This window comes from Corythoichthys intestinalis, chromosome 10 (assembly GCF_030265065.1).
Source record: "Corythoichthys intestinalis isolate RoL2023-P3 chromosome 10, ASM3026506v1, whole genome shotgun sequence".
Classification (NCBI taxonomy): Eukaryota; Metazoa; Chordata; class Actinopteri; order Syngnathiformes; family Syngnathidae; genus Corythoichthys; species Corythoichthys intestinalis.
The window spans coordinates 39,874,659-39,901,950 of record NC_080404.1 but is presented as its reverse complement, the minus strand read 5'-3'; the positions used below and the strand labels follow the sequence as shown (position 1 = coordinate 39,901,950).

The window sequence follows — 27,292 nt, the reverse complement described above, 5'->3', positions numbered from 1 at the left end:
GTAGTGTTCTCTGCTGCAAACACTTCGAAGATGCCTGCTTCCTTAACCGTCTGCTTATGATCAAGGACTTGCCAAAAAGTGTGATTTTTGGATAGATGACTGATGACTTTGTCAAAGCAGAGCTGCCAACTGTTGTGGAATGAACAGTAGAAGCTAGCGACGTTAGCCGAAAGTTAACTCGTGGCAATCTCCGATCATAGTTGTTGTTGCGTTCGCGAGGTTAAGCGTGTTTAAATTGTGCGTCATCTGCGATCTTGTCCGATAGGGTTAATCCACTGTCAATCGAGAAAGGGGTGTGGATGTGCATATAAGCGGGTCGGCGTTGTGGTAATTCACGGTCACGTTGCAGTAAGAGACACACACCGCCGGTGAGTTTGTGCACATTCATTTGTATTTGTATTATGTATTCCCACCAAGCTTCAAGCATTGCATTGCATTTGTACGGTTCGGCGTTTCTTTCACGGTGATCGCTTGATAGCCTTCTAGTTTGTGTTTTACGAGCGCCACTGACAGGTGACAACAACATGCGTGTTGCTTTTAATGTCTGGCAGCGAATCAGCGAGCGCGCAGGTCACGCAGTGAATCATGGGAAATGTGGTCTCGGGACAACACTGAAGTGGTGCTTTGTAATCTGTTCGCTTGTGTGAAAAAACATTTCCTCACGCCATTAGACGCCACTTCCTGCCGAGAGCTTCGAGCCGTGTTGTACTGTTAGCTCCATGTGTTAATAAAGAAACAAATTTGTCAGCATGTCATGTGTTCGATACATTTGTAAACAAAAAGCTCATAATAAGACACTATGCACGATCTGTTTAAGAGACGCTGGAGTAGTAGGAGGCGAGGAGGAGCTCAGCGAGAAGCAAAACTTTGCGGTCGAATGTGGCGGCAGTCCGCTATTATTTTGTTTTCTTATTGTTGCCACAATAAAGTGGAGAAAGCCATCAACGACTCATCTCCTTCTTTCCCCCCAATGTTTTTATATTATTATTTTATATGCACGAGAGCTGCCGTCTGATTTTTTTTTTTTAACAATGTCATCAGATAGACAAAAACATAAAATTATGTGCAAATGTCTGCATCTTCAAATCATGAAAATAATAACAGCCTATATCTTACCAATCTTGTAATCTCGATGGGTCTTGTATCCATTCCATGTCAGGTAGTCTAGGCACATTGTTTGCATCCTGATTAGCGTCTGGCTGATACATGTTAGGTCCAACATAAAATTCCAAGCTCTTCTTCCTCCAACTCTTCAAAAACTTGGATCTCCTCCGTCGCGCTCGATCTATCGCTTATATCGCTGTTTGAATCATTGTTTGAAGGGCTTTGTATGGCGGCCGTATGTATGGTGTTGCCATCGCTGTTCCCGGTGTGACGTATCACTTCCGGGTTCGTCCCCTTTCAGGCTCGAACTTCAGAAACGCGATTATTTTGTCAAATATACAACGTATAAATTATCTTTTCATGCTTTATTTGTTGGACAATGTTTAATTACTTTAATTGTGACCCTATTTGGCATGTTATGAAATAACTTCACATTACTGCTTTAAAGGCTGAAGCAACATGGCCTACAGTGTATCACAAAAGTGAGTACACCCCTCGCATTTCTGCAGATATTTAAGTTTATCTTTTCATGGGACAACCCTGACAAAATGACACTTTGACACAATGAAAAGTAGTCTGTATCCAGCTTATATAATAGTTAATTTATTTTCCCCTCAAAATAACTCAAAATATAGCCATTAATAGCTAAACCCCTGTCAACAAAAGTGAGTACACCGCAAAGATACTACGCACATCCCTAAATGTCCAAATTGAGTACTGCTTGTCATTTTCCCTCCAAAATGTCATGTGACTCATCACAGGAGTGCTGTTAGCATTGCTGCAGAGATTGAAGAGGTGGGGGGTTAGCTTGTTAGTGCTCAGACCATACGCCGCAGTCTACATCAAATTGGTGTGCATGGCTGTCACCCCAGGAGGGACCCTCTTCTGACGGTACACAAGAAAGCCCGTCCGTCTCATCAAACCATAGGACATGGTTTCAATAATCCATCTTCTTTGTTGACATGTCTTCAGCAAGCTGTTTGTGGGTTTTCTTGTGTACCGTCTGGCACTAACAGGCTGACCCCCCCCCCCCACCACCACCACCACACCTCTTCAATCTCTGCAGCAATGCTGACAGCACTCCTGTGACGACTCACATGACATTTTGGGGGGAAAATGACAAGCAGTACTCAATTGGGACATTTAGGGATGTACGTAGTTTCTAAGGGGTGTAGTCACTTTTGTTGACAGGGGTTTGGATATTAATGGCTATATTTAGTTATTTTGAAGGGAAAATAAATGAACTCTACAGTAATATATAAGCTGCACACAGACTACTTTTCTTTGTCAAAGTGTCATTTTGTCTGTGTTGTCCCATGAAAACATATACTTAAATATCTGTAGAAATGCGAGGGGTGTACTCACTTTTGTGACACACTGTACATATTGATTTTTAAAAAATATATATATATATATTTTTTTTTTTTTAATGAATAAAGGTACTGTACAGAAAGTAATTTTGGAACATTTTTGGTGCCGCAAGATTTTTTTCCAATGTAAAAATGTGCCGTGACTCAGAAAAAGTAGAAAAACACTGCCCTTCATGACCCAAATAGTGATATCCGCATGTGAACACAAGTCTTTGTTTTTATTTTTTATGTTTTTATTTTTATTTTTTTATTTATTTTATTACCAAAAAAAATGTCACTTGCCGTCTAAACGGTTAATAATATGAATAATACGGCATGGAATAGCTATCATTAATTATTGTCTGCATGTGGCGTGTTGATGTTGACATGACTGACCTACTGTTAAATTCTATTCTTGCGGAAGCAGCGTGGGCTATGAGGCAGTGAGCTGCGCTCCCCCCACCAGAGCACAAAGCGCACTGCCCCCCCTACCCCCACACCCCGTGCAGGCGCAGCCGCTCCTCCGAGCAGCAAGAAGCAGCCACTCGGAGCCACGCACCGGACCGCTGGATCCACGCGTGGGACGGCGGACGACACGGAAAGCCCGCGCGCTTGCTTTCGTTTTATTCCTCGTTTTTCATGGTTTGGCGTTCAAGGGTTCCGTGGTTTGTGTGAATTGCATTTGCATGCATCAACTTTCACTTATGGTTGGCGAAGATGGGGTCAAGTTGTGGTCTCTCACGGGGAAACGGTGCCTTGGTAGTGGTGCTGCTGCTGTGGTGGATATTGCTGCGAGGTAAGTCAACATCTTTATATTCTTTATTATTATTATCTTTTTAATAAGGAAAAAGTTTATTGCTTTGAGAGGCATTATTTGGAAGAGTAAAACATTCTCTGGTTTGAGTTTTTTTTTTTTTGTATTTTTCAGATTTTTTTGTACTTCTCAACCTGCAATTTTCTTTAAAAATGTATTGAAAATGCATTAAGAAACAAATACAAACTGAATCACTTGGGAAGTGCGGGCATCCTATATTATATATGTATTTACTGTAAATATTTTGAATTGTATTTTTTGTGCATATTTGGGATTTGATAACACCTTTTTTTGTACTGCATGTTTGACCCTTTCAGGGGCATGGGTCACTTTAGTAAAAGTTGCTTTTACCTATATGATGTAATACTGTAAAAACACTTACGACCTTTAAGCCTATAGGGCACGTAACTATTTTTGATCATTTATAAAAACTAAAATTTTAGCAATTTGTGTTTTTGTATATATTATAATTATTCATTGTTATTGTATTTCTTTCACATTTTATATAATGGGATATATATATTTATAAATAACCTTTGACCTATTAGTGAAATCAAAATGAATAACAACGTAAATACATTCTGGTTTTGACAAGTAACACTCTGAAGTTGATTTTCTTTCATAGAAATTAACTAATTGCATGCATTTGACGGCGATAGACGTCCGATTTAAACTAGGAAGTTGTGAATAATTATCTTTCAGTGCCACTGACGGTGCTAGATGTCCAATTCATTTTGACTGGGAGGGGCGAATGAACATTCGTTCATTCAGTCAAAATGAATTGGACTTCTAGTGCCATCCATTGTAGCCAATGAATTGAAAAAAAAAATGTGCATAAAAGGGTTACTATAAGAAAAAAAAATCTAACTAGCCAAATATTGCCTCAGCTGTCATACATTAGTTGTTTTTCTGAGCCCAAACAATACTTTGTGTAGTGACAGACATGCTGTGTATATCATGTTATGTGAGTTATGGCATGTTGTTGTAATGGATGAATGAATACAGCCATATATCATAATATCATAAGCCCATCAATCCCACAGCCCAACTGTACCAACACAGTGGTTCCACGCGGTCTATTTTTAAAGTGGCGGTCATAGCTCAGGAGCGTGGACGTCTTCGCGTGGCCGCATGTATATTTTCTGAACAAAAGTACTTTAACAGACCAATTAATGGTTTAATGACTCACCGGGGGGGCTGGGTTAATTCACGCTGAATCTCGAGTCAGACAATTTAGATGGTTTCTAGATGTTTGTGTGCATGTTGTGTACTTCAAGAGTTTGATTAAACTCTTGGGTAAAGCTGACTTTTAGGGGTCACTATTTTTTAGTTTCGTGGAAAAAAAAAAACTTTAGTGTCGTGTGAAAATTTTAACTTTGTATGGAAGTAGAAAGCATGACGACAGGTGGTGCTGGGTTTAGGGTTAGGGTTTGAGGTTTGGTTAGGACGGGGGTCAGCAACCCGCGGCTCTGACACAAATATTCTTGTAATTTCTTAATCTTGTAATGAATGAAGGGGCATCGTTCAACAGAGAAGTCATGTGGTGCAACATTCTTTATAGGATCCACTGCAGGGAAAGTAAACATTTCATCATTGAGGTTCATTCTCATATTTAAATGAGATACACATATATATATATATATATATATATATATATATATATATATATATATATACATTGACATGACACTGGGGGCAGGTCTGATCCGTAGCGTGCCTATGTAAAAACTTCAAATTCAAATATTTTAAGTTGCGACTGACCCAAAACCAAAACAGGCACCTACCTTAGGCATATATGAGTCTGCATGAGCAGCGGCATCAAAAAATTCAATGTCGTTCCCTTATAAAATCCAGATTATTTTTTTATATAACAAAGCTTCAAATGGCCATAAAATTCTCAGATTTTACACTAGATGCACAAAAATCACCAAATGCAGAGATAATCACCTATACTTTCAGGATCAATAGCAATATTTAACATATCATATGCCAAAAATAGCAACTTAGTTTTTTATTTACTGCAAGTAGTCAAGTTATAAGGTAGGTATCCGTGACCTATTTACAGACACTATTTTTTTCATTGTGATGTAATTTGTTTAAAAGTTTAAAATATACGAGTAAATAATTTTTAAGTCATTTTTTAAAAACTAAATATTAGACATCAATGATTCTAAGCTAAAAATGATAGACATTTCAAATAATAAATATGATTACCGTATTGGCCTGAATATAAGACAACCCTGACTATAAGATGACCCCTTCTTTTTCAAGACTCAAGTTTGAAAAGACTTTTTGAACACCAAATTAATTTTTATACAGAAAATAATTACAGTACATCCGAAACAAATGATTATAACAATATATTTGAGAGAAAAAGCATGTTATTTTGCCTTCATATCTGAACATTTAAATATGTAAACTAAAGTGCAATCACATTCGAAAATGAATTGCTTCTGGTTTGGAAATGTAAATAAACCAATCTATTGTGATAAAACAACAAAATTGCAATAACTGCATTAACCGTCAAAGTGAAGTCTAAATAACTAGTCTTGAAACAAATCTGAATAAGGAAAAACATTGCAATTAAATAATGCAAACTGGTTAAACTTGAAAGTCGCTGAGCTCTGTCATGACAGAACATTGCTTCAATGATATCTGGCGCCATCTAGCGTCGTGAAGGGGTATAATGTCTAGACCGCGAATATAAGACGATCCCCTCTTTTTCAGTCTTATTTCAATGCAAAAAGCACAGTCTTATATTCGGGCCAATACGGTATGTACCTTTTTTTTATGGCTGGGTTGAAACAAAAGCGGTTGCGCGGTGTCTGTAAACTGGGGTCCCCAGGGTAAAACGAACAAATTAAAAATAGTTCGGGGGCTTAATGCGCCATGAAACTGCTATGGCAGCATATAAACATATTGTTCTATCAAACACAACAGTTCTTTTGGCTTCAAATACAGCAGTTTATTTTAAAGACGGGTGCAAGAGCAGAAATTGCTTTTTCAGCCTTGTGTGTTTTATGCAAGATACATAAAGCATGTGTTGCCTTCATTATAAGGCTTTTAATTTTTTGTGGCTCCAGATATATTTGTTTTTTTGGGTCCAATATGGCTCTTTCAACATTTTGGGTTGCCCACCCCTGGGTTAGGTCGACAGTTAGGGACCACTAAAAGTAAGCTTTACCAAACTCTTGTGCCACTACAGTGTAAGTTGTTACTCTTGTTCAAATGTAGGCTATTGTGTGAAATTGCTTCTTTTACGAGGAAGCTCCAAAGTTGTCTTATCAAGCAAAAAAATAGTGCATTTGATCATAGGCCTTTTCAATCAAGATGAGACGGTTGTCTTCCAGTGAATTGCCTGTGCTGTTTTATTTGCGCAACAAATGTTATCACTCGAGAAAACCTCTCTTCTTGCCGGGTTGTTAAGATGATTCATGATCTTTTTTAAGGTGACGTGGCTGTATGTAATGTCCTCTGATTATTTGTCATGTTGATAACAGCTTTATGGTGTTGTTAGGACGCACAAAGGCTGATTGATGTTGGTTTGCGTCATACATATTTGCATGTCGCTCCTGATTGGCTTTAAATGTCCTGTATTAGAAGGCATTTCTTCTCGTGCTTGCTGTTGCTTCGGTTTGATTGATAAAGTGTGGTCCTAATTAGGCTGGTGCTGATATAAACCTCATATAATTCACTCACCTGCCTGATTTTGGCAACAAAAGAGCTACGCAGAGTGATAGAGGCAAGGAGGAGAGCGGCAGGCAGGTGTGCGGCAGCTGCTCACATCTCCGGGCAAACAGCGCCTGTTTGTCTTCGTTGGGAAAATATTGTCAGAACACACCGCTCAGTTTTCTGTTGCCAAAATGACACATCCCATTGATTTCATTGTTCTTTCTAACCCTTCTTGACAATGACCGCGACTTTTTGTTGGGGCTAATGATGCAAGATATAGCTTGTAAAACCTCATGAGAGTATTTAGGTATTAAAAATACGGTCATATGCACAACCTGGGTAGTTGAATGGTTAAATGACCTACATGTGAAAGACAGTTGGTCGAAGTATTTAAGAATGTTACTCGCGAAACCTTCAGATAATGGAGAAAATAATGGTGACACCATTTACGAGCACTACCATTTTATTACATACGGTATGTTTACATGGGCAAAATTTCTTTAATTTGATCATAGTTTGGAATAAAATTATGATCGGATGGACTGTATTCAACAACACTAGAAATATTGATCTGATTATGAGTTGTTTATTTATTCATCGCACTTTCGGTCGGAAAAAAATTGTATTGACATGTGCAAATTGACCAAATACAGTGATCCCTCGCTACCTTACTCCTTGCAAGGCCCACAGAAAATTCTGTTCTAGACTCTTCTTTCAGCAGCAAAAAAAGTTCATATCGTTTTCCATTCTTTAGGGAAAAAAAAAAATGTAAAAGACATATAAACATGTCTTTGGGACACTGAAACAATTAAAATAGAACGTATTTATACGTTTTTGGGAGCAAATGTTAAAGTTAACGATGATTGACATTTAATGTTTGATTCTGCCACTGATGGTTGGAAGCCGAAGCTTCAAAGCGACGCATGCGTCAATCATCGTTTAACTTGTTAAACAGTTGCTGTGGCAACTCATTGTGAGTAAGTGAGCAGCTTGAGCGGATTTGAATGGACTCACTCAATGAAGCATTTAATCAAGAAAAGCATTTTTCTACTTCATTCTTGTTTAAAAATAATTAGGTAGGACGGTAACATATTTAAAAATTTGCATAATTGTTACATTTGAAGTGCTTGAAAACCATTTATTTAAATACAGTGATCCCTCATTTTTCGCGGTGAATGGGTACCAACACCCACCCCACACCCTTTTTTCACTTTTTTCCCCCCAAAGTATAACTTTAAAAAATTATGTATGTATATATTTTAATAATTGGTTTTCAAGCGCTTGAAATGTAATATTTTTTAATAATAATATTACTTATTGAAACTTATTTAATAAGTTTAAAACTTATTTAATAAGTAATAAGTTTTAAACATTTTATTGTCCCACCGAATTAAACTTATTTAATAAGTAATAATTTTTAAACATTTTATTGTCCCACCGAATTATTTATAAAAGAGAATAAAGAACTGTAGTAGAGAAATGCTTGGCTTTATTAAATGCTTATGTTACCTCCGTTGGCTGTGACTCTTGGCGTGACATGTGAAAATTACAAACTGCTCAGGATCACTTTTAACATGTGGCGTTTATTGCCGCGAACACAAAACGTCTGGCTGCCTCGAACGTCGCCACATATTCATTCCAGCGCGTGCTTCCTTATCCCCCCGCCCACTCATGCACACACAGAGCCTGTCTGTTCCAAGGCAGCACTCGCAACACTTCAGTGAGTGAGTGTACTCAAATCCTCTCATTTACACACAACATGCACACAGAGAGCAACTGTTTAACAAGTTAAACGATGATTGACGCATGTGGCACATATGAAGCTCGTGACTCTGGCAAGATCAAACACAAACATCTGTCAACATCGTTAACTTTAATGGGAAATTCCAGTGTAGTGTCGCAGTGTCTGTCAAAGAGCAGGGGGGAGCATTTGAGAGCGGGAGCGAGAGGGAGACTACGCGATCGGCTTGGGACAGCTCATCTGTAATTTATTTTGGGGGGGAGGACAAAATCTACGATGGACTGAAGGTGCGAAGATTGAAGCGCGAAGAAGCTGGGGATCACTTTATACATGTGTGTGTGTGTACAGGGTGACCCAAAAAAAAGTTTACACTCAGTTGACTGCTTGTTTAAAAGCCATTGAAACATATCTAAATAGGTTGTCATGCTTAAGTGATTCATTAAGGTCACTCAATGCAGCTGGTAATCTCTCGTCTCTACAATTCCTGTGCTTCTGCTGAAAATGAAGAAAACTTTAGCTGTACCTGAATTGCTGCGTGCCGGTCTGACACCTACTGAGATTGCAGCAAATCTGAGAATATCCAGATGTGCAGTCTACAAGGTTAAAAAGAAGCTGAAAGATCCTGGAACAGCCTCACGAAAACCTGGGTCTGGAAGTGCCGATCTGTGCGGACCAAAAAGTTGATTGACAAGGTGGTATGTGGCCACCCCAGAGTCCAGATCTCAATCCCCTGGATTATAGCATATGGGCAACTGTGGAGGACAGTGCCTGTAATAAGCCACAAACTTCTGTGGCAGCCTTGGAGAGGTCCATTGTTAGATCTTGGGAAAAGATGACAGCATCCTACATAAAGAAGACCTGTCAAGCATTCCGCAGGCGCCTGGAGGCTGTTGTGACACTTAAGGGAGGACACATTGAAAAATAGAGTGTACTGTACATGTTCTTTACAATAATGTATAATTTGTGATTAAATTCTAATTCTAAGATGAATAAACATGGCATTTAAGTTGTATTATGGCAGTGTAAACTTTTTTTTGGGTCACCCTGTATATATACATACAGTGGGGAGAACAAGTATTTGATACACTCCTTTGGCAGTGTATCAAATACTTGTTCTCCCCACTGTATATATATAATTAGGGCTGTCAAACAATTAAAATTTTTAATCGAGTTAATTTCAGCTTTAAAATTAATTAATCGTAATTAATCGCAATTCAAACCATCTATAAAATATGCCATATTTTTCTGTAAATTATATATTCTGTAAAATGTTGGAATGGAAAGATAAGACACAAGATGGATATATACATTCAACATACGGTACATAAGGACTGTAGTGGGCATTTCACTCTACTGTCATTTAAATCTGTCTATGCTGTCCTCACTCCGAAGCGTCTACTTTTTCCAAAGCTAGACAGCTAGTGAACGACGCCTTAATAATCAGACTTCTTCCTTTTTCATCTGATTTATTAATAAATTGGCCTCAAACCATTGTCCTCTTTAGACCGTTGTAAAACTACAAAAAAAAGTACACAAGCATTGCATTAGCAACAACGTTAGCTTAGCACGCTATACAGGTTCACTAAACATAAAGAAAAAGCGTCTCATACAAAAAATATAACATTTCGCTTACTAACATAATATGTACATTCTTTACAACAACCATACTTACGGACAAATCTTGTCCAAGGATCATATAAGCACAACATTACAACGGAGGCGTCAGCCCGAGACATCGTGCAGCCATATTGAACTGGCAAGAACACAATAAACCATGTCGCAAAGCGACCACAAGAGTTCGCTGTTAAACAGCACAAAAAGCCTTGCTGTAAAACTTACCAAAAGGCAGAATACTGTCTGAGCGGGACATATGCGTTAATTGCGTCAAATATATATATATATATATATATATATATATATACACGGGCTGTCAAAATTATCACGTTAACGGGTGATAATTAATTTTGATTAATCACGTTAAAATATTTGACGCATTTAACGCACATGCCCTGCTCAAACAGATTAAAATGACAGCACAGTGTAATGTCCACTTGTTACTTGTGTTTTTGTGTGTTCTGTCGCCCTTTGCTGGCACTTGGGTGCGACTGATTTTATGGGTTTCAGCACCATGAGCACTGTGTAATTATTGACATCAACAATGGCGAGCTACTAGTTTATTTTTTGAATGAAAATTTTACAAATTTTATTAAAACGAAAATATTAAGAGGGTTTTTAATATAAAATTTCTATAACTTGTACTAACATTTATCTTTTAAGAACTACAAGTCTTTATATCCATGGATCGCTTTAACAGAATGTTAATAATGTTAATGCCATCCTGTTGATTTATTGTTATAATAAAGAAATACAGTACTTTTGTACCGTATGTTGAATGTATATGTCCGTTTTGTCTTCTCTCCATTCCAACAATAATTTACAGAAAAATATGGCATATTTTATAGATGGTTTGAATTGCAATTAATTACGATCAATTAGTTTTTAAGCTGTAATTAACTCGATTAAAAATTTTAATCGTTTGACAGCCCTAACATATACTAGCATATGCATAAAAGTTTTTTTTATTGTACTTTCGGGGGGAAAAAACATGTCTTATATGTATCTCTTTCCGATGCTAAACCTGAATAAATACATTGAACACAGGGGGCACTATTTTGCAGTTTGTCACTTATCGCGGCGGGTTCTGGTCACCATTAACCACAAAAAACGAGGGATCAATGTATACCAGAAATAGTAGTAGAAGAAGCTGTTGCGACTTCCGTGTCAACAAAACATCGCTCAGCCCATTTTGTACTTTAAACATTAGCGTTAGTTCCTGTATTTTTCCCGTTTTCTTACCGTCAAGTCAAATTTAAGATCGTTTCAAATCTCCAGCAACGTGTTCGTCTCAAATACAGACCAGTTCAGTCTTGCGCCCGCTGTTTCTTTCGCTCACTCTGCTTCTACTAGCTTCCGAGAATAGCTGAAACATGTATTCTGACGTCACAGAAATGTGTTATAAAGACTGATTGTTCCAAAATTTTGCAATGCGTTTTCACGCGCGCAGACAGAATTATAAATCGACATAAACCACCCCTTCCTTTAGGAAGAAAATCTTGATCGGAATGGGTCAGAGTATTCTGAATTAGAGTGTGTATATGAAGCATTTTTATTCCAGACTTTCAATCCTAATAGCCACTTCCTGGTAATACTGACTTTAATTCCATTTTCTCCAGTGTTTTTTCAATTTAATTTTATTTTATTTTATTTTATCAGACAATACTATTTCCCTGGGGTAAACATGATAAAAGTGTGTGTGCACAGGTGTCGCTACTGTTTTTATTTGAAATGACGTAAGAGGGAAACTAAATGGAACACGCCTTATTTGTGGCTCTTTAATGTTTTAAACATTACTCTAATGCATTCAGTGGCCGTTCCTGTCCTCTCCACCCCAGGCTGTGTGTTACTAATTGGTGAAGTGTTTCTTGCTGAGGTAATGAATCAGAGGAAATGGGCAATTAACTCTCAGTGGCTAATAGCAGCCACTTCTTACACCTTTAACTTAAATGGATATCTAAGATCCAAAAATTGTTTCGTTGGAAAGCAGTTTTTGTGGTTTGAAATGACTTCCTAAAATGGCTCACCATTAGTTTGAATGATTTTACCAATTGATTAAGGCCAACACAATCCTTTGGAAGCTTTACTATTAAATCCACATAAAATGTACGACATTATTTTTCTGAATCATTTAAGCAGCGGATGCACGAACGTGATCCATCATTACCGTGAGGAGAGCCACAGATGTTTTCAAATAAAAGCATCGAGCCGTTTAGCGTCCGCCGTGACCGTGTTGCCGTACCTTTTGACCCTCTTTGCCCTTTGGTAACCTTAACCAAGTGGTAACCTCCAGCCGCGCCTTGTCTATCCCAGAGGAGGCCTCTTTCAAATCTCCTCCCTCTCGTTTTCATCAGGATCTTTCAGTTTTAGCACCAGCAAAGCAATAAATCTCATTTGCTGCACGCTGCTATTTGATTTAGCTCCTTATTACATTACTTGATTTAGTAACGCCTCTGTTTTGTGTTGCCAATATGGACGCATCATTAATCTTGTCAAATTGTCTGCTTTGCTGTCACTACGCTTCTTTTACTGCAATTTGAAAACATGATCCGAGAAAGTTATTTGGTGTCGGAATTTTTTCTGGGTGTATATATACATAAAATAGACTAAATTACAGGATTTTAATACAGGCGTTACAAACATATGGCGGAAAACACAGACGGCTGAAAAAGCAGTTTCTGCTCTTGCACTCCTCTTTAGAATAAACTGCTGTATTTTAAGCCATAATAACTGTTGTGTTCGATAGAACAATGTCTACATGCTGCCATAGCAGATTTATGGCTCATTAAGCCCCCAAACTATTTTTAATTAGTCTGTTTTACCCTGGAAACCCCCGTTTACAGATGTCGCGCAAACACTTTTGTTTCAACCCAGCCATAAAAAGAAGGTAAGTACCGTATTTTTCGGACTATAAGTCACAGTTTTTTTCCTAGTTCTGCTGGGGGTGCGATTTATACTCTGGAGCGACTTATGTGTGAAATTATTAACACATTTTTATATCATTTCACGTGTTATTTTAATGTTTTGGAGTGACGCTGATGGTTTGGTAAACTTGTTAGCATGTTCTTTATGCTATAGTTATCTGAATAACTCATAACAGCTATGTTATGTTAACATACTGGCCACGATCACATTTCGTTGTTCATGCATCATGTAACATTATCATAGTGTACACTTATACAGCATGTTGTTCTCTATTGTATTTATTTTAAATTGCCTTTCAAGATGACATATCTGTTCTATGTGTTGGATTTTATCAAGTAAATTTCCTCCAAAAATGCGACTTATACTCCGGTGCGACTTATTTATGTTTTTTTCCTCTTCGTTGGGCATTTTATGGCTGGTGCGACTTGTACTCAGGTGCGACCTATAGTCTGAAAAATACGGTAATTAGGGCCCGAGCACTAAGCGTGCGAAGGCCCTATTGTTTTGCAAAGGATTTTTTTTATTTTTATTATTTTTTTTTTTTCAGGGCAAATGAAAACGGCCAATTTGGAGGCCTGAACATGCACGAAAAGTCACCAAAATTTGCACATACGTCCGGAAAATTGTAAATTTTGATAATTTTTCCAACGTTGCAAAAAAATATAACAAAATGGCTCAGTGGCGCCCCCCTTGAAATTTTAAAATTGGCCTATAACATTAGGGTCTGTCAGCGTAGAGCAATGAAATTTGGGGGGTCTATACCTTGTCCAAAACCGCTCCAAAAAAGCATTTACACGCATATTCCAAACCCAACAGGAAATCGGTTATTTTGGATCAAATATGAAATTTTTATTGATTTACAGGGTGCACATTTGAGACCTTTTCGCCGAGGGAGTTAGTTGGATCATCTTCAAAATTGGTGAGACTGTTCAGGAGACATATGAAATCTTAAGTTTTGAAAATGGTGCGTTTTCATTCACGGGTCTGACCTGGGCGTGGTGCCAAAGTCGGCCATTTTTTCGGCAAAATGACAAATTCAGTAAATGACTAACAGTTCCTTGACACAACGTTCAATCTTTTTCATATTTGGCATGTATGTGTGGTATCCCACCCTTAACACGAGTGCATTGAAATATTACCCATTAGGTCTAGCGCCCCCTAGTGAGAACAGGAAATGCCTTTTTTTACGAGACAGGTTCCTCCTCCAAGGGAAAAAAATCTGTTGACCTCAAACCTGCATCAGGGGAGCCTTAAGACCTGTGTTCAGGTGCCTGATGAAAAATATTAAGGGTTCCGTTGAGGCGGAGGGGTCCAAACAGGAAAGTGAAAATGAACGTCAACAATTTGTCACGCAAAAAACTTTGAACAGTCATAACTCGGCAGATATACAACATATCTGCGCCAAACTTCCCGTGTTTGTTGAGAGTCATACCCTGAAGGTTCTTGTAGGGGTCATTTGCATCAACTCTACAGTGCCAACTAGTGGCGACAGAAAGAAGTTTTAAAAAAGGCCTTTCCTATTGGGTTTTTTCAACATAGAGCGAGGAAATTTGGGGAGTAGATACCTTATGCAAAACTGCTCCAAAAAGTCTCTTGCACCCGTATTCCAAATCCAACAGGAAATTGGGTATTTTGGATCGAATGTGAAATTTTCATGGGTTCACAGTAGGAGTTTACATTTGGAGGCTTGAATATGCACAAAAACTCGTAAAAATTTGCACTTACATGCGGCTTTGGATAACGTTCGATAATCTTGCAATGTTACGAAAAAATGTAACAAAATGCCTCAGTGGCGCCCCCTTGAATTTTTCAAAAAGGCGTTTCCTATTAGGTTTTTTTAACATAGAGTGATGAAATTTGGGGAGTCGATACCTTGTGCAAAACTGCTCCAAAAAGTCTCTTGCACCCGTATTCCAAATCCAACAGTAAATCGGGTATTTTGGATCGAATGTGAAATTTTTATCGGTTCACAGTAGGAGTTTACATTTGGAGGCTTGAACATGCACGAAAACTCACAAAAATTTGGACATACATGTGGCTTTGCATAACGTTCAATAATCTTGCAACGTTACGAAAGCATGTAACAAAATGGCTCAGTGGCGCCCCATTGAAATTTTCAAAAAGGCCTCTCCATTTAGGTTTTTTCAACGTAGAGGGATGAAATTCGGAGAGTCGATACCTTGTACAAAACTGCTCCAAAAAGTCTCTTGCATGCGTATTCCAAACCCAACAGGAAATCGGGTATTTTGGATTGAATGTGAAATTTTTATCGATTTACAGTGTGCACATTTTACACCTTGGCACCTAGGGAATTAGTTTGATCATTCTCAAAATTGGCAAGACTGTTCATGAGGCATATGAAATCTTAAGTTATCAAAATGGTGTGTTTTCATTCACGGGCCTGACCTGGGCGGGGTGCCAAAGTCGGCCATTTTTTCGGCAAAACACAGAATTCGGAAAATGACTGATAACTCCCTCATACAACGTTCAATCTATTTTAAATCTGGCATGTGTGTGAGGTATACCAGCCTGAGCAGGACTGGATTGAAAATTTACCATTTGTGCTTGGCGCCTCCTAGTGGGAACAGGAAATGCCCTTTTTTTACAGGACACACTCCTCCTCTAAAGGGAAAAAAATCAATCTACCTCAAAGCTGCATAAGGGAAGCCTTAAGACCTGTCTTCAGGTGCCTGATGAAAAATATTGAAGTTTCGTTGAAGCGGAGGGGTCCAAACAGGAAAGTGAAAATGACTGTCAACAATTTTTCTCTCCAAAAACTTTGAACAGTCATAACTCGGCAGATATACAACATATCTGCGCCAAACTTCCCGTGCTTGTTGAGAGTCATACCCTGAAGGGCCTTGTAGGGGTCATTTGCATCAACCCTACAGCGCCAACTAGTGGCAATAGAAAGTCACTCGTTTTTCCAATACATGTCCAGTTCTTTTCAGGTTGGTCATTGTAGTTTCAAGACCTATTAAAATACTTATTTACGGCCCATGTCCACGTGTCTCTGTCTGTTGCCGTGACGACCCTTTATTCGCCATTTAAAGGAAAAAAATTTTTTCAGAGACTCAGGCAGCTTATAGAGCCACAATATTTGGCACACTTGGTCGAATTGGCCCAGTTAGAATATTAATTTTGGTTTTGAATAAGGGCTTGGCTGCACAGCTCAGTAGTACCTCCTTTTTTGTAGTACTCTCTCCAATAGGTTTTTTTTAATCTGTTAGGTGTGTGAATGTAAAGAGGCGACTTTCGAGCTTGTTAGGTTCTAATGAGATGATTAGAGAGGAGGATCTGCCACCACCCTGACCTGCACACAGTCCGAGTTGCGTGACGTCCGAGTTGCGCTAGATTGCGAGGGCCCGTTCAGTCCTGCTTGCAGGCCTAGTTATGTTTATTATTGAAAATGTCATTTTTAGTATAGAATCATTAATTGATGTCTAATATATCGTTTTAAAAAATGACTTTACAAAAATCATTCAGTCACATATTTTAAACTTTTAAACAAATGACATCACAATGAAAAAAATAGTGTCTGTAAATAAGTCATGGATATCTACCTCACAACTATCGCTTAATTGTTTTTTTTTTTTTTTTTTTTTTGTTACTATCGCATTTTCCCCACTATTTTAGATGGTAAATAATCGATCCAAACAAAGATTTGAAAAATAACATTTAAAAGGGTAAATATATGAAAAAGAGAATCTCGACCACTCCTTGTTGTCTGCGATTTCTGCCTCACAACCCATGTTATATGACCATGTTTCACCCATAAAATCCCCCAAAATCCGGCTGTGGCCTTTCACAGCTGTGTCTTGACACTCGGTGATACATGCTACATGGAGTTTTTGCCTCGAAACAAGGCAAGTACGTGATAATATCTCGTTAAAATTGTGGCGTCTTTAATTATGCTCTCGCGTGCTCTCACCTCCAGTTGGGTGTAAGTTTTGCTGTTTAAATTTTTTTTATTTTTTAAAAATGCCCTCCAGTTCAAAATTTTTCTTCCCTCAGAAAATTGAGATTTTAAGCTTTCCAATGATGTATTACATATGCATATAGGACCATTTTGAAATTTGGACTAATTAGGGATCTCAAAGAGGAACTTCAAGTCACCTGAGTGTTTCCTGCCATATGTATATTCAGAGGTTCAGAATTGTGTAAAAAAGATTGGGTTTTTTAAATGAGTTTATTTATTCTTAAGTGTTAACTCATTGGCTGCCATTGATGTTGCTCGGCGTCAAGTCTCTTTTGCAGGGGCGTAGGTTTGGTCTCAATATTGGGACAATATAACAGCATAACCTGCATGTACAGTTTTTGCTTGGGACAGGACGTTAATAAGAATAAACAGATTGGGTGAACGGGGATCAGGGCTACATTTCTAATGAATATGAATCGAAGTGATACGCTAAATGATCAATGCAAAATAAGTCAGATAATTTTTCTTAAAGTCGAATAATTTTCTCCGTCTTGTTTTGAGTGTTAAAGACTAGTTACATCAGATTATTCCACTTAAATTAAGTAAATATTACTAAACTATTTGTTCTTATTAAGCCCATACATCTAAAAGTTGGTCATTTTTAATCTAAATCCAGAAAAACTTGCTTTCAAATAATGTTTTGAACAATATCCTTGATTTAAGAACATTTCTGACATACCTGCTTTTTCTTTTTTTTTCTTCTTTTTTTTTTGAAGATAAAATATACTATCTTTTTTTTTTTTTTTTTAAGATAAAATATACTAACTTTATGCTTAAGAAAAATAGCGAGCTATTTTTCTTATTGTAAGAAATCTGAGTAAAATTTACTTGAAGCACTGGCAGATCATTTCACATACTTCTAGTAGATTTACAATGAAAACAAAGGAATTTAACTAGTTTTAAGGAGGTGTGTTTTTGCAGTGCACGAGTGTTGGTTCAGGTGACACACCATTCGATTCAAACATTCGATTCTTTGTTTTCAAAAACTACAAAAGAAACATTGTGAAAACTTCCAGAATAAATGTCTGGATTTTATTAGCAAATTTAAATTGCAATATTTGAACATTACTTATTTTATATTAACATACACAATAAATCAAACTTTTTTTTTTTTTTTTCAAAAACTACAAAGGAAACATTTTGAAAACTTCCCAAATAAATGTCTGTATTTTATTAGCAAATTTAAATTGCAATATTTGAACAAAACTTCAAATTATATTAACATACACAATACAAACCTGTTAATAATCTCTTAACTATCCAGAAATGCATAAAAAATAAACATTTGTCTTAAAACCACTCAACATTGTGTGAATAAATAAATTAAATATAAATGAAAATCTTCTTAGCGTATAACAAAAATAAATAAAAATGGAGCCATCCTTCAGGTAAAACACTGCTGTTTTTGTCCACAAGCACAGCCATAACTTCTTAAAAAATGAAAGCTTCTTTGGGCTGCTTTAAGACCACATAAATAAAATAAAAATGAAAAGATGGGAGAAGGGGATAAACCTCGGTTCACTACATTTTTCACCGTTCAATTAACGCTAACAGTAGAAAACACATAGCCTACAGGAGGATAGTTCTCTCAAAGCAGCTTCCTACTCGAGTTCGGGAAATTCACACAGATTAATGTTATGCTAACGCTGATGCAGGTCGGACTTTCAGTAGCAAAATTATTGGTGGTCCCCACCTCAACGAAAACATCAATAATAGTATTTTTACACTACTTGCAGTGACTGTTGCTAGCGGGAAAAAAAACTAATATTCCTCATATTCGAAGGGGGCTGAGAAGGCGGCATGTTGTATTTGTGCCAGAGGGCGATCAAGTCATCAGCGTAGATGTATCCCCGATCAATGTAGATCGGGGTGGACGTCATGACTCTCTCTAGCCGAAAAGGGCGCTTTTCGGGTGGACAAATGAGAACCGGCTATGACAGCGAGTGGGACCTGACGCCGTCAGGAACTGCAGGGAGAGGAGGCATGGCAAGAACTAGATCCTACACGAATTAAAAAAAAAAAAAAAAAAAAAAACGACTCAAGACAAAATGGCAGACGAGACTTCGACGTCATAAAGTTGAAATTGCTAAGTCGGTTATGGCGTAACCCGGGGACATTTCATGATTTGAAATAATAAAATACACTTCAAAAAGTGTTAGTAACAATGCATTTACTACTTCCCACTCTGTACATTCGCGATCACATTCCAAGTAGTGAAATTCTACGCAGTTTCCTTCATTGATTTCATAATGTTGTCAGGTTTTGACCCCTGAGCGAATGGAAAGGCACTGTTTAAGTGACTAGCGCCATCTATTATTGAAGCTTAGAAGTGCAACGTAATGTTGGCTGGACTCCAGCTTCTTGTGAAGGCTTTATTCAGTGATATTTTCATAATTTGCTGCGGGCCAATAAAAACTGGCCGGTGGGGCCATGGTTTGAACACCCCGGGTTTAGAGCATGTCTTTTATGATTACGTCATTCCTGTTGTTTTCTTGTAATGGGTCATTATTTTCTGGTTTTAGATTTTCACATACATAACTAAGTGCAATAAAAAATGTAAATTCACATGTATAATCGGTTAAAAAAAATATATATATATATATATATATATATATATTTTTTTTTTTTTTTTTTTGCTCAGACATTTAACAGCCATCTCGTTAACTGTGTGGAGGCTTCCCAAGCTCTCTGCATGATCTTTTAGTCAGTTGTGGGTCATCCTTCCTCCTCATGCATGGTTAGAATCTAATTTGCTGTGATGAAAGGACAAGGAGACGTTGATTGAAATTTTGCCCTTTGGGAATTTGGGCTTTTTGTTTCACATGGGCTTTGACAAGCTATTTTCCAGTTCCCTGGTGTTGCCCGCTGTGTTTGATGTAGTATTTACAAGTTTGAAACAAAGATGGGCATTTTGTGTCCTCGTGACTACTGCATATCCAGATGACAAAAATAATAATACTTAAATAATTATTTCATTAGTGCACTGGTGACCACGTTGTTTTCTGCTTTGCCCCCTAAATATTTACAAATTGGTCCAAATGTTTGTTACTATGGAGATAAAGGTATGAATGCATGCTGTGTATATTTGAATGAAGCCCATTTGGCTAATCTCCACTGCTGTAATGAGATGTTTTCCCAAAGCAAGATAACAACTTGATCACGTGAACAATTCTTACCCCCACTGGCAGACCTCTGGGAGTTCTTAAAACTTAATTTGTACTCTCTCTAATCCCTTTGGAGATGTTCTATTAGATTTGTTGATGACTGATGAACACGGTACATTGGCTTTCATGCTCCTCTATTCCCTTTTAGATAATTGGGTTACATTAAGGTGCAATGGATTATTATGTTAAGATATGCAGCACAGTAAACTGAGCAAAAATACCTGATTAGCTTTTTCTGGAAAGTGATCAGACTAATGGCAATATTTTCCTTGTGAGAGGAAATCACTTTATTTCTAACACATTATTGTTTTGAAATCATGATCTTTATTCCAATGGTCCCCAACCTTTTTATCTGGTGTGATTAGACATGTGCCGATTACTGGTTTCAATGAAAATGTCAAGGTTTCAAAACCGCAAAAATTTTCCGTCATACCATTTTCCTATGGTATTCGCTATTTTTTATGTCCCAAAAATGCACAGAGAAATCCCTGGCTTGCAGCTGCAAGGCCTAACCTTCCCCCACCAGTTGTTGCTCAGTGTCAGTGAATTAGCTGTGCTGCACAATGACCGGAGGAGGTACAACTCCTGAACTTTTTCCCCCATTGAAGAAAACGAAATCGTTGGTGTGGGAATACTTCGGCAACAGAAAAGTTACAGACAGCCTTAGAAAAGGAGGGCCAACCGACATGTAAAACAAGTTTGCGGCTGCAGAGTAGGCAATACCTCCAATATGATTTCGCATTTAAACGAAATTAAAGGGTAGTAAACATTGTCATGAACGTTTCCCACCAGCTACGAGAGTTAACTCCAGTGTGTTTAGTGTGTCTAGCGGTGGTAAAACATGTTTTTTTTCTCTGTCTATGTTGAGAAAAAGTTTGTGTATAATGTAACATGATGCGTGTCACACATGTGGTATTTATTGAAAATAATTCAATTTTTTTTTTGTTCTGATGGTAATAATAATAATGTTGATCTGTGGTTGTGGGTTGAGGCTCACCTAAAAGACTGCATCCATTTTAATCTTAGAATATTTCAGTTATTTATCTATTTAAATTTTAACTTAACAAAATACACTTATGGTCCAAATTGCTAATATGTTCTGAAAAATAAAAATCCTGTTCAATGGATTTTTTTTTCTTTTTTTTTTTAAGAACAGTTATTGTAATACCGTGAAACCGTCATATTTTGCCTTAAGGTTATCATACCGTCAGAATCTCATACCGGCACATTCCTAGGTGGAATATGGCCCTTTTTTTCATGGACCGGCAATGTGTGGCAGAATATTACAATAAATATAAAACACAACGGGGCGAACATTGAAAAAAAATAACTCAGTGGTGGGAAAATGAAATTCACCATTTGCTGAATCAACCTTTTTTAACAGCGCCCTCTCCTAAAACTTCTCCTAAAGGCATAATTAGTTATTCTCCAATTGTGAAAAGCTCCTTGAGCAATATGGCTACAAGGTATGATGCTCTCAGTGCATTCGCTTTTGTTGCCTTGTTTGCTAGCTTTTAGCCACATAATATGCAATATGGAGTTGGTTGTAGGCTCCTCTTGTGGCTCAACAGTTGGCCTTTTCCCATAAAAAAAAAAAAAGCTTTCCAAAGACGTCGCCGCCCGCAACACACAGCCAACAGCAGCTAACGTTACTGTTCACATTGACTGACGCTGGGCTTTAGATGTGCAAACACCCCAGTAATGGTGGCCAACCACTAGAGAGCAACGTACACAAATCTCGACTTGGATTAGTCAATAGAGGAGACAGGCATATTGATGGGTCTAGAGCAGAGGTTCTTAACCTTGCTAAAGGTACCGAAACCCACGAGTTTCCCCGAACTGTTCGGTATTTCATAATAATAATAAATCCATTTTTTTAAGAATTCAAAACCCAACAAGCTAACATATAAGGGAATTTCTGTTCAAATTTCTTCCAGATTTCAAGTTTACAACAAATAACTTAGACTTTTGCTGTTGATTTTCACATTGGTAAAGGAAAACTAATTTCATTTCACACTGTTCATTTTTTTTTTGTTTATTTTTATGCCTACGTTCACATTTTATTGTCGCATCCTTGCAGCACATACTATTTTCATTGTGTAAAATGACGCAATTTTTAAAAAAAAAATTATATCTACACAGTTTACGCGGTCTGTAGGTTAACTTCCTCATACTAAGTGCCTGTCAATCTTCCACTGAGCGATTTCTCCTCCCATTAGATAGAGGGCTGGCATTTGAAATAAATGGAATAAAGCCTGTAATTTGAGGGCAAACCAGTCCAAAACCTGGTCTAAAATGCCACTTTGCCTAGATTTAGTCAGCATACAAAGTAGCGCTCTGTGTTTCTTAACCTTCACCTAACCCCTGAGGCTTACTCACCGAACTTCTGGGGTTCGATCGAACCTCTGTTAAGAGCCACTGGTCTAGATGGACAGGCCAGATTGTGGTCTTTAACTAACTTGCTCCCAAAAACGTATAAACACATTCTATGTTTAATTGTTTCAGTGTCCCAAAAACGTATTTAGAACGTCTTTTACTTTTTTTTTCACAATAGACATCTCTAGGTTCTGATGCAACTTCGCTCCAAAGCACAATGCTCAAAATCTATTTTTAAAGCAATAAAACTGGCCACTGGAGGGCAGTAGCGCATTTGGTAAGAACTCATATTGGACCATGAAAGGAAGTGAAGAGAAATAGTCAGGAAACGGAAGTTGGAAGTAAGAAGCATGAGAAAAATGTGGAGAACGATGTAAAACACAAGGCAAACGACATTGGAGGAGTGTTTTGGAAAGAAAACAACACAATCGTCAAAGTGTAGCGGATGATGTTGTTGAGTCTGTGTTGCTCGTCGAGTAGAGTTCGCGTTGCCGTCTTCGGCCGCTCGTATCTCTAGTGACTCTTTAGAGTCTTGTGACTCAGCCGGAAAGGTGCATGGCTATTTAGTCCCCCCCCAGGAACACAACATGCCCCAAACAAGTTCTCTAGATGAATTCTGTTATGAGGTAGTGGTCACTACACAGGTCCCTCCCAGAATTCACCCACACAGGGCGCCAGGCGTAACCAGATTTAATGGAACGAACGGTCGTTTTGTACGGTCGGGGCGCTGGTAGAAGATGACCGAATGGATGATCAGGAGGACGTCCAGGATGCCAGGTGTGGGAAGTCAGAGTAGGACGATCGGGAGGACATCTGGTACGCCAGGTGATGAACGACCAAGTGCGACGATCAGGAGGACGTCCAGGATGCCTGGCGGTGGACGACCGAGCAGAACAATCGGGAGGACGTCCGGGATGCCAGGCGTTGGACGACCGAGCAGAACGATCGGGATCACCAGTGTAGCGGATGATGTTGTTGAGTCTGTGTTGCTCGTTGAGTAGAGTTCGTGATGCCGTGTTCGGCCGCTCGTGTCTCTCATGACTCTCTAGTGTCTTGTGACTCAGCCGGAAACGCGCACGGCTAAGTTAGTTCCCCCCCAGGAACATAACATGCCCCACACACGTTTCCAAGGTGAATTCTTTTATGAGGTAGTGGTCACTACAAAAGAAAGATAAAAAATAATCTATCTTGATGAGACAGCCGGTGATGAGGGAAAGTTTACCGCGTCTGCCAAGACACCCGCAGCGTCATCTCTCAGTTCAATAGTTTAGTTATGTGTAAATAAATTGTTACTTTGCTATCAAAAGCTCTATTTGTCTTGTTGTTTATGTCATTTTGTAGAAGGAAAACATTATTGAGATGTTTGGAATGTCACAAAAGCAAAAAATAGCTGTGTTAAAGTCAAAGTTATGTTTGAAATGTATGCTTTTACAAAAAGCTCAATTTCTCCGTTTTTTCATCAGAAAGTGGAAAATTGCTCAAACCAAGCTATTTTCTAATGCTGATTTCTAAAGATTGGAAAAAGATATTAACCAACTTTGTTTTCCTGCTGAAAGAAGAGTCTAATCTTTCTTTTGGTGGGTTTTATGTTTAAAATTTTCTGTGGGCCTTGCAAAATCAGTCAAAATCCAGTAAAACAACCGGGAACGAAGGTTGCTCCGGTGAAAATGGCTGGGAGTGAATGAGTTAACAAAAAAAATATTATTTCTTTGCAGCCCAGTAGCAAATACGGCATGGACCGATACAGGTCCCCTGCCCGGTATTTAGGGATCACTACTTTATTCAAAAAAGGTTGCTCTCTTGCCTGGTGCGATATGATGAAACAAAAGTGCATCCTGGCATAGGAAGGAATTGAAAATGTTGTGATCAATAAATGCTTTCATAAATGGAATTATATTTCAACATGAAACTCTTAGCTAATCAGTTCTTCGCGGTCAACAAGTCTCATAGCTGTTGCCTCTTTACAAATGGTGTTTTCATGATTCTTGAACTGCTGGAACGCAGCAAAAATTGATTTTGATACCACATAATACAGTTAAATCTAAAGCTTCCAATGATTGTTTTCTATCGCTGTCCCCATGCTTATCGTCTAGTAATGCTCCATAGAGCATGCCATGAGATGCTTTTACACGTGCTGCCATCAGCTTTTCTCTGCCCGTCTCATCAGGAGAAAACAATCATCATCATCACTGTTGATTAGTATCGTTATTGATTGGTCTGCTGCCTTTCCAATGAGTCGTTTCCAAGGACACATGCAGTTCATGTTGACCTTGGCAAACAGAGGCCTCTGTGTTCACAGACTAGTGAAGCATGGCGGAATATCAAAAGAGTCTGTTAGTATTAGATATCCATAGTTTTGTATTGAGCACATGAGCTCATTGCTGGTAAATCTTTCAATCGGAGAGCGCATCGAGCTAATTGAGTTCTCGTCTTTGTCTAGGACAACAGAAAGGGCAGCACCACGAGACGCACTTTAGTTTTGTGTCCGCGTAGATATTGTGATGAGCCTCCGTCCCCTTTGTCCTTCTACAGATAATATACGAGACAAAATGGACACAGGGGTCATTAATACCTCCCGGCATCTCAACAAGGTCAAGCAAAAGTGTGCCATCATTGTGGCTGTTTTCTAAAAGTGTTTTTCGCATCCACTCAGAGGTAGAAAATAGTGTAAACACAGAGGGATGCAAGAGGCCTCTTGTTCAAACACAATGTCTGTCTGCAAAATGACACACACCTACTCTTGAGAAGATTACATGCATTGGATGTGGCAGGCATGAGCTTTTATAGCTGTTTGATGGTTATAAAAATTCAGTCTATGGCAATAATATTTGCTTAGGTAACAGGCTAATGCTGTTCCAGGAATAATTTGTTATGTTACAGTTCTGGATGTAGTATTATTTCCTGTGTAATATGGAGTCTACATGGTTTGAAATGTCACTTTTGTATCATTTTCAGAGGGGAAGGTCATCGTGTTTTTACACAGCGACGCTATCGTTAGCCTTAAGAGGTCTGCTTGATCCAGTCAGTGAATTAAGTCTGATTACCCGCTTTGTGTTGGCTTCAGTCCTGGAGAAAAATTGAATTTTGACTGATATGAACAAGTGGTGTTGCATAGCCTCAGTGGCTTGAAGCCAATAAGGTTTGTATGCAGATATGTGCTTTGCTACCTTTGGTTTCTTATCTGAAGAGGAGTATGCCATCTAATACAGGGTTTTGTTTTCCTAGAAATAAATCATTATAAGTCATTAGTGTCGTCGGTTTGGTGATTTATGAGGATTATTGAATTTTCCACTGTGGCAAGTTGGAGGCTCGCTTAGTGAGATAGTAGTGACCTCTTAAGGCTATAAGTGGTAGGGCCTGCAATTCGAGAGTATTTTTTTGGTTTATTACAGTATTATAAATAATGCAATTAAATTGTGGTTTTCAAGGTTCTCACAAATGCTATTAAAAGACCGGAAAAATCAGTTTTAATTCATCAGACAACATATTCAACCTTTTTTTGCGCACTAATTTGTCTGCCATTGACATTGGTAGTCGACCAATCCATTTTGGATGGCACTGAAACATTAGCATTCATAGCTAGTTCTCACAGTTTAAATGATTTGGATGTCTGTGGTGGTTGTTGTCACTGGTGGGCAATGTGTTGAATTCTATGAAATTGAAAAAAAAAAAAAAAAACTTTCGAGTGTTATTGGGAGACGGTTTTACCAGTGTATTTGTGTTTTACTTCATAGTAATGTTATTCATTTTGTTTTTGTTAGCATTTTATTAATTCATAATTTCATTTACTCAAAGAAATATTTTAAAATAATAATGAAAATTGATCTACAATAATGATTATTCAAAATAATTTGATTAATAAACAGGTGGGTAGAGTAGCCAAAAATTTTACTCATGTAAGAGTAGCGGTACTTCAAAAATAATATTACTCAAGTAAGAGTAAAAGTAGTCCTCCAAAAATGTACTCAAGTACAAGTAAAAAAAAAAATTTTTTTTTAAATCAGTGAAAAATAATGAGTAACATTGTGAGTAACTGCTTATTTTTGTTTGATTTTTTTTTTTTTTTTTTTTTTTTAAACAATGGTATTTTTTGTCTCCCATCACACACTTATCTATACTAACTATTGTTATAATTATACTGTACAATAACCCATTACATAACCACATTAAGCCAAATATATATATTTTTTTAAATCATTAAAGAGAGGGGGAAAACAGCTTTATTCGTCCAAAGAGCATGAGTGCCCTGCCCTCTAGTGGAGAAAACAGTTCCTAGTTTGAATAGAGAATATTGTAGTTCCTTCATAGTTACTATTATAAAATTAAAAGGATCATATCTCCGGTTTTCCGTGGTCAATCGGTGACAAATAAAAACTGGGAGTTTTAAATCCACGCTTTCGATTCATGTATAGAGGACAGCGCTCTATGTCAAATGCTTCATTTGTTACAGTGCTTTAAAGACACATGATTAAACAGGCTCGCGTGACCATAGAACAGCAAGCTTGCGTTTGATTGGTGTAATGGAATCATGTGAATATTGATATTATATGTCTC

General features: G+C 37.9%; 1 protein-coding gene across 1 annotated transcript in view; it reads left to right on the top strand.

Moving 5' to 3' along the window:
- The window catches only part of ret (ret proto-oncogene receptor tyrosine kinase), a 74,460-nt gene that overhangs the window by 1,788 nt on the left and 45,380 nt on the right, over nucleotides 1-27,292 (top strand). The window contains exon 2 of the mRNA XM_057848687.1: nucleotides 2,881-3,249. Coding sequence (XP_057704670.1) covers nucleotides 3,171-3,249 — 79 coding nt within the window. The 5' untranslated portion in view covers nucleotides 2,881-3,170. The remainder of the gene's footprint in view (nucleotides 1-2,880; nucleotides 3,250-27,292) is intronic.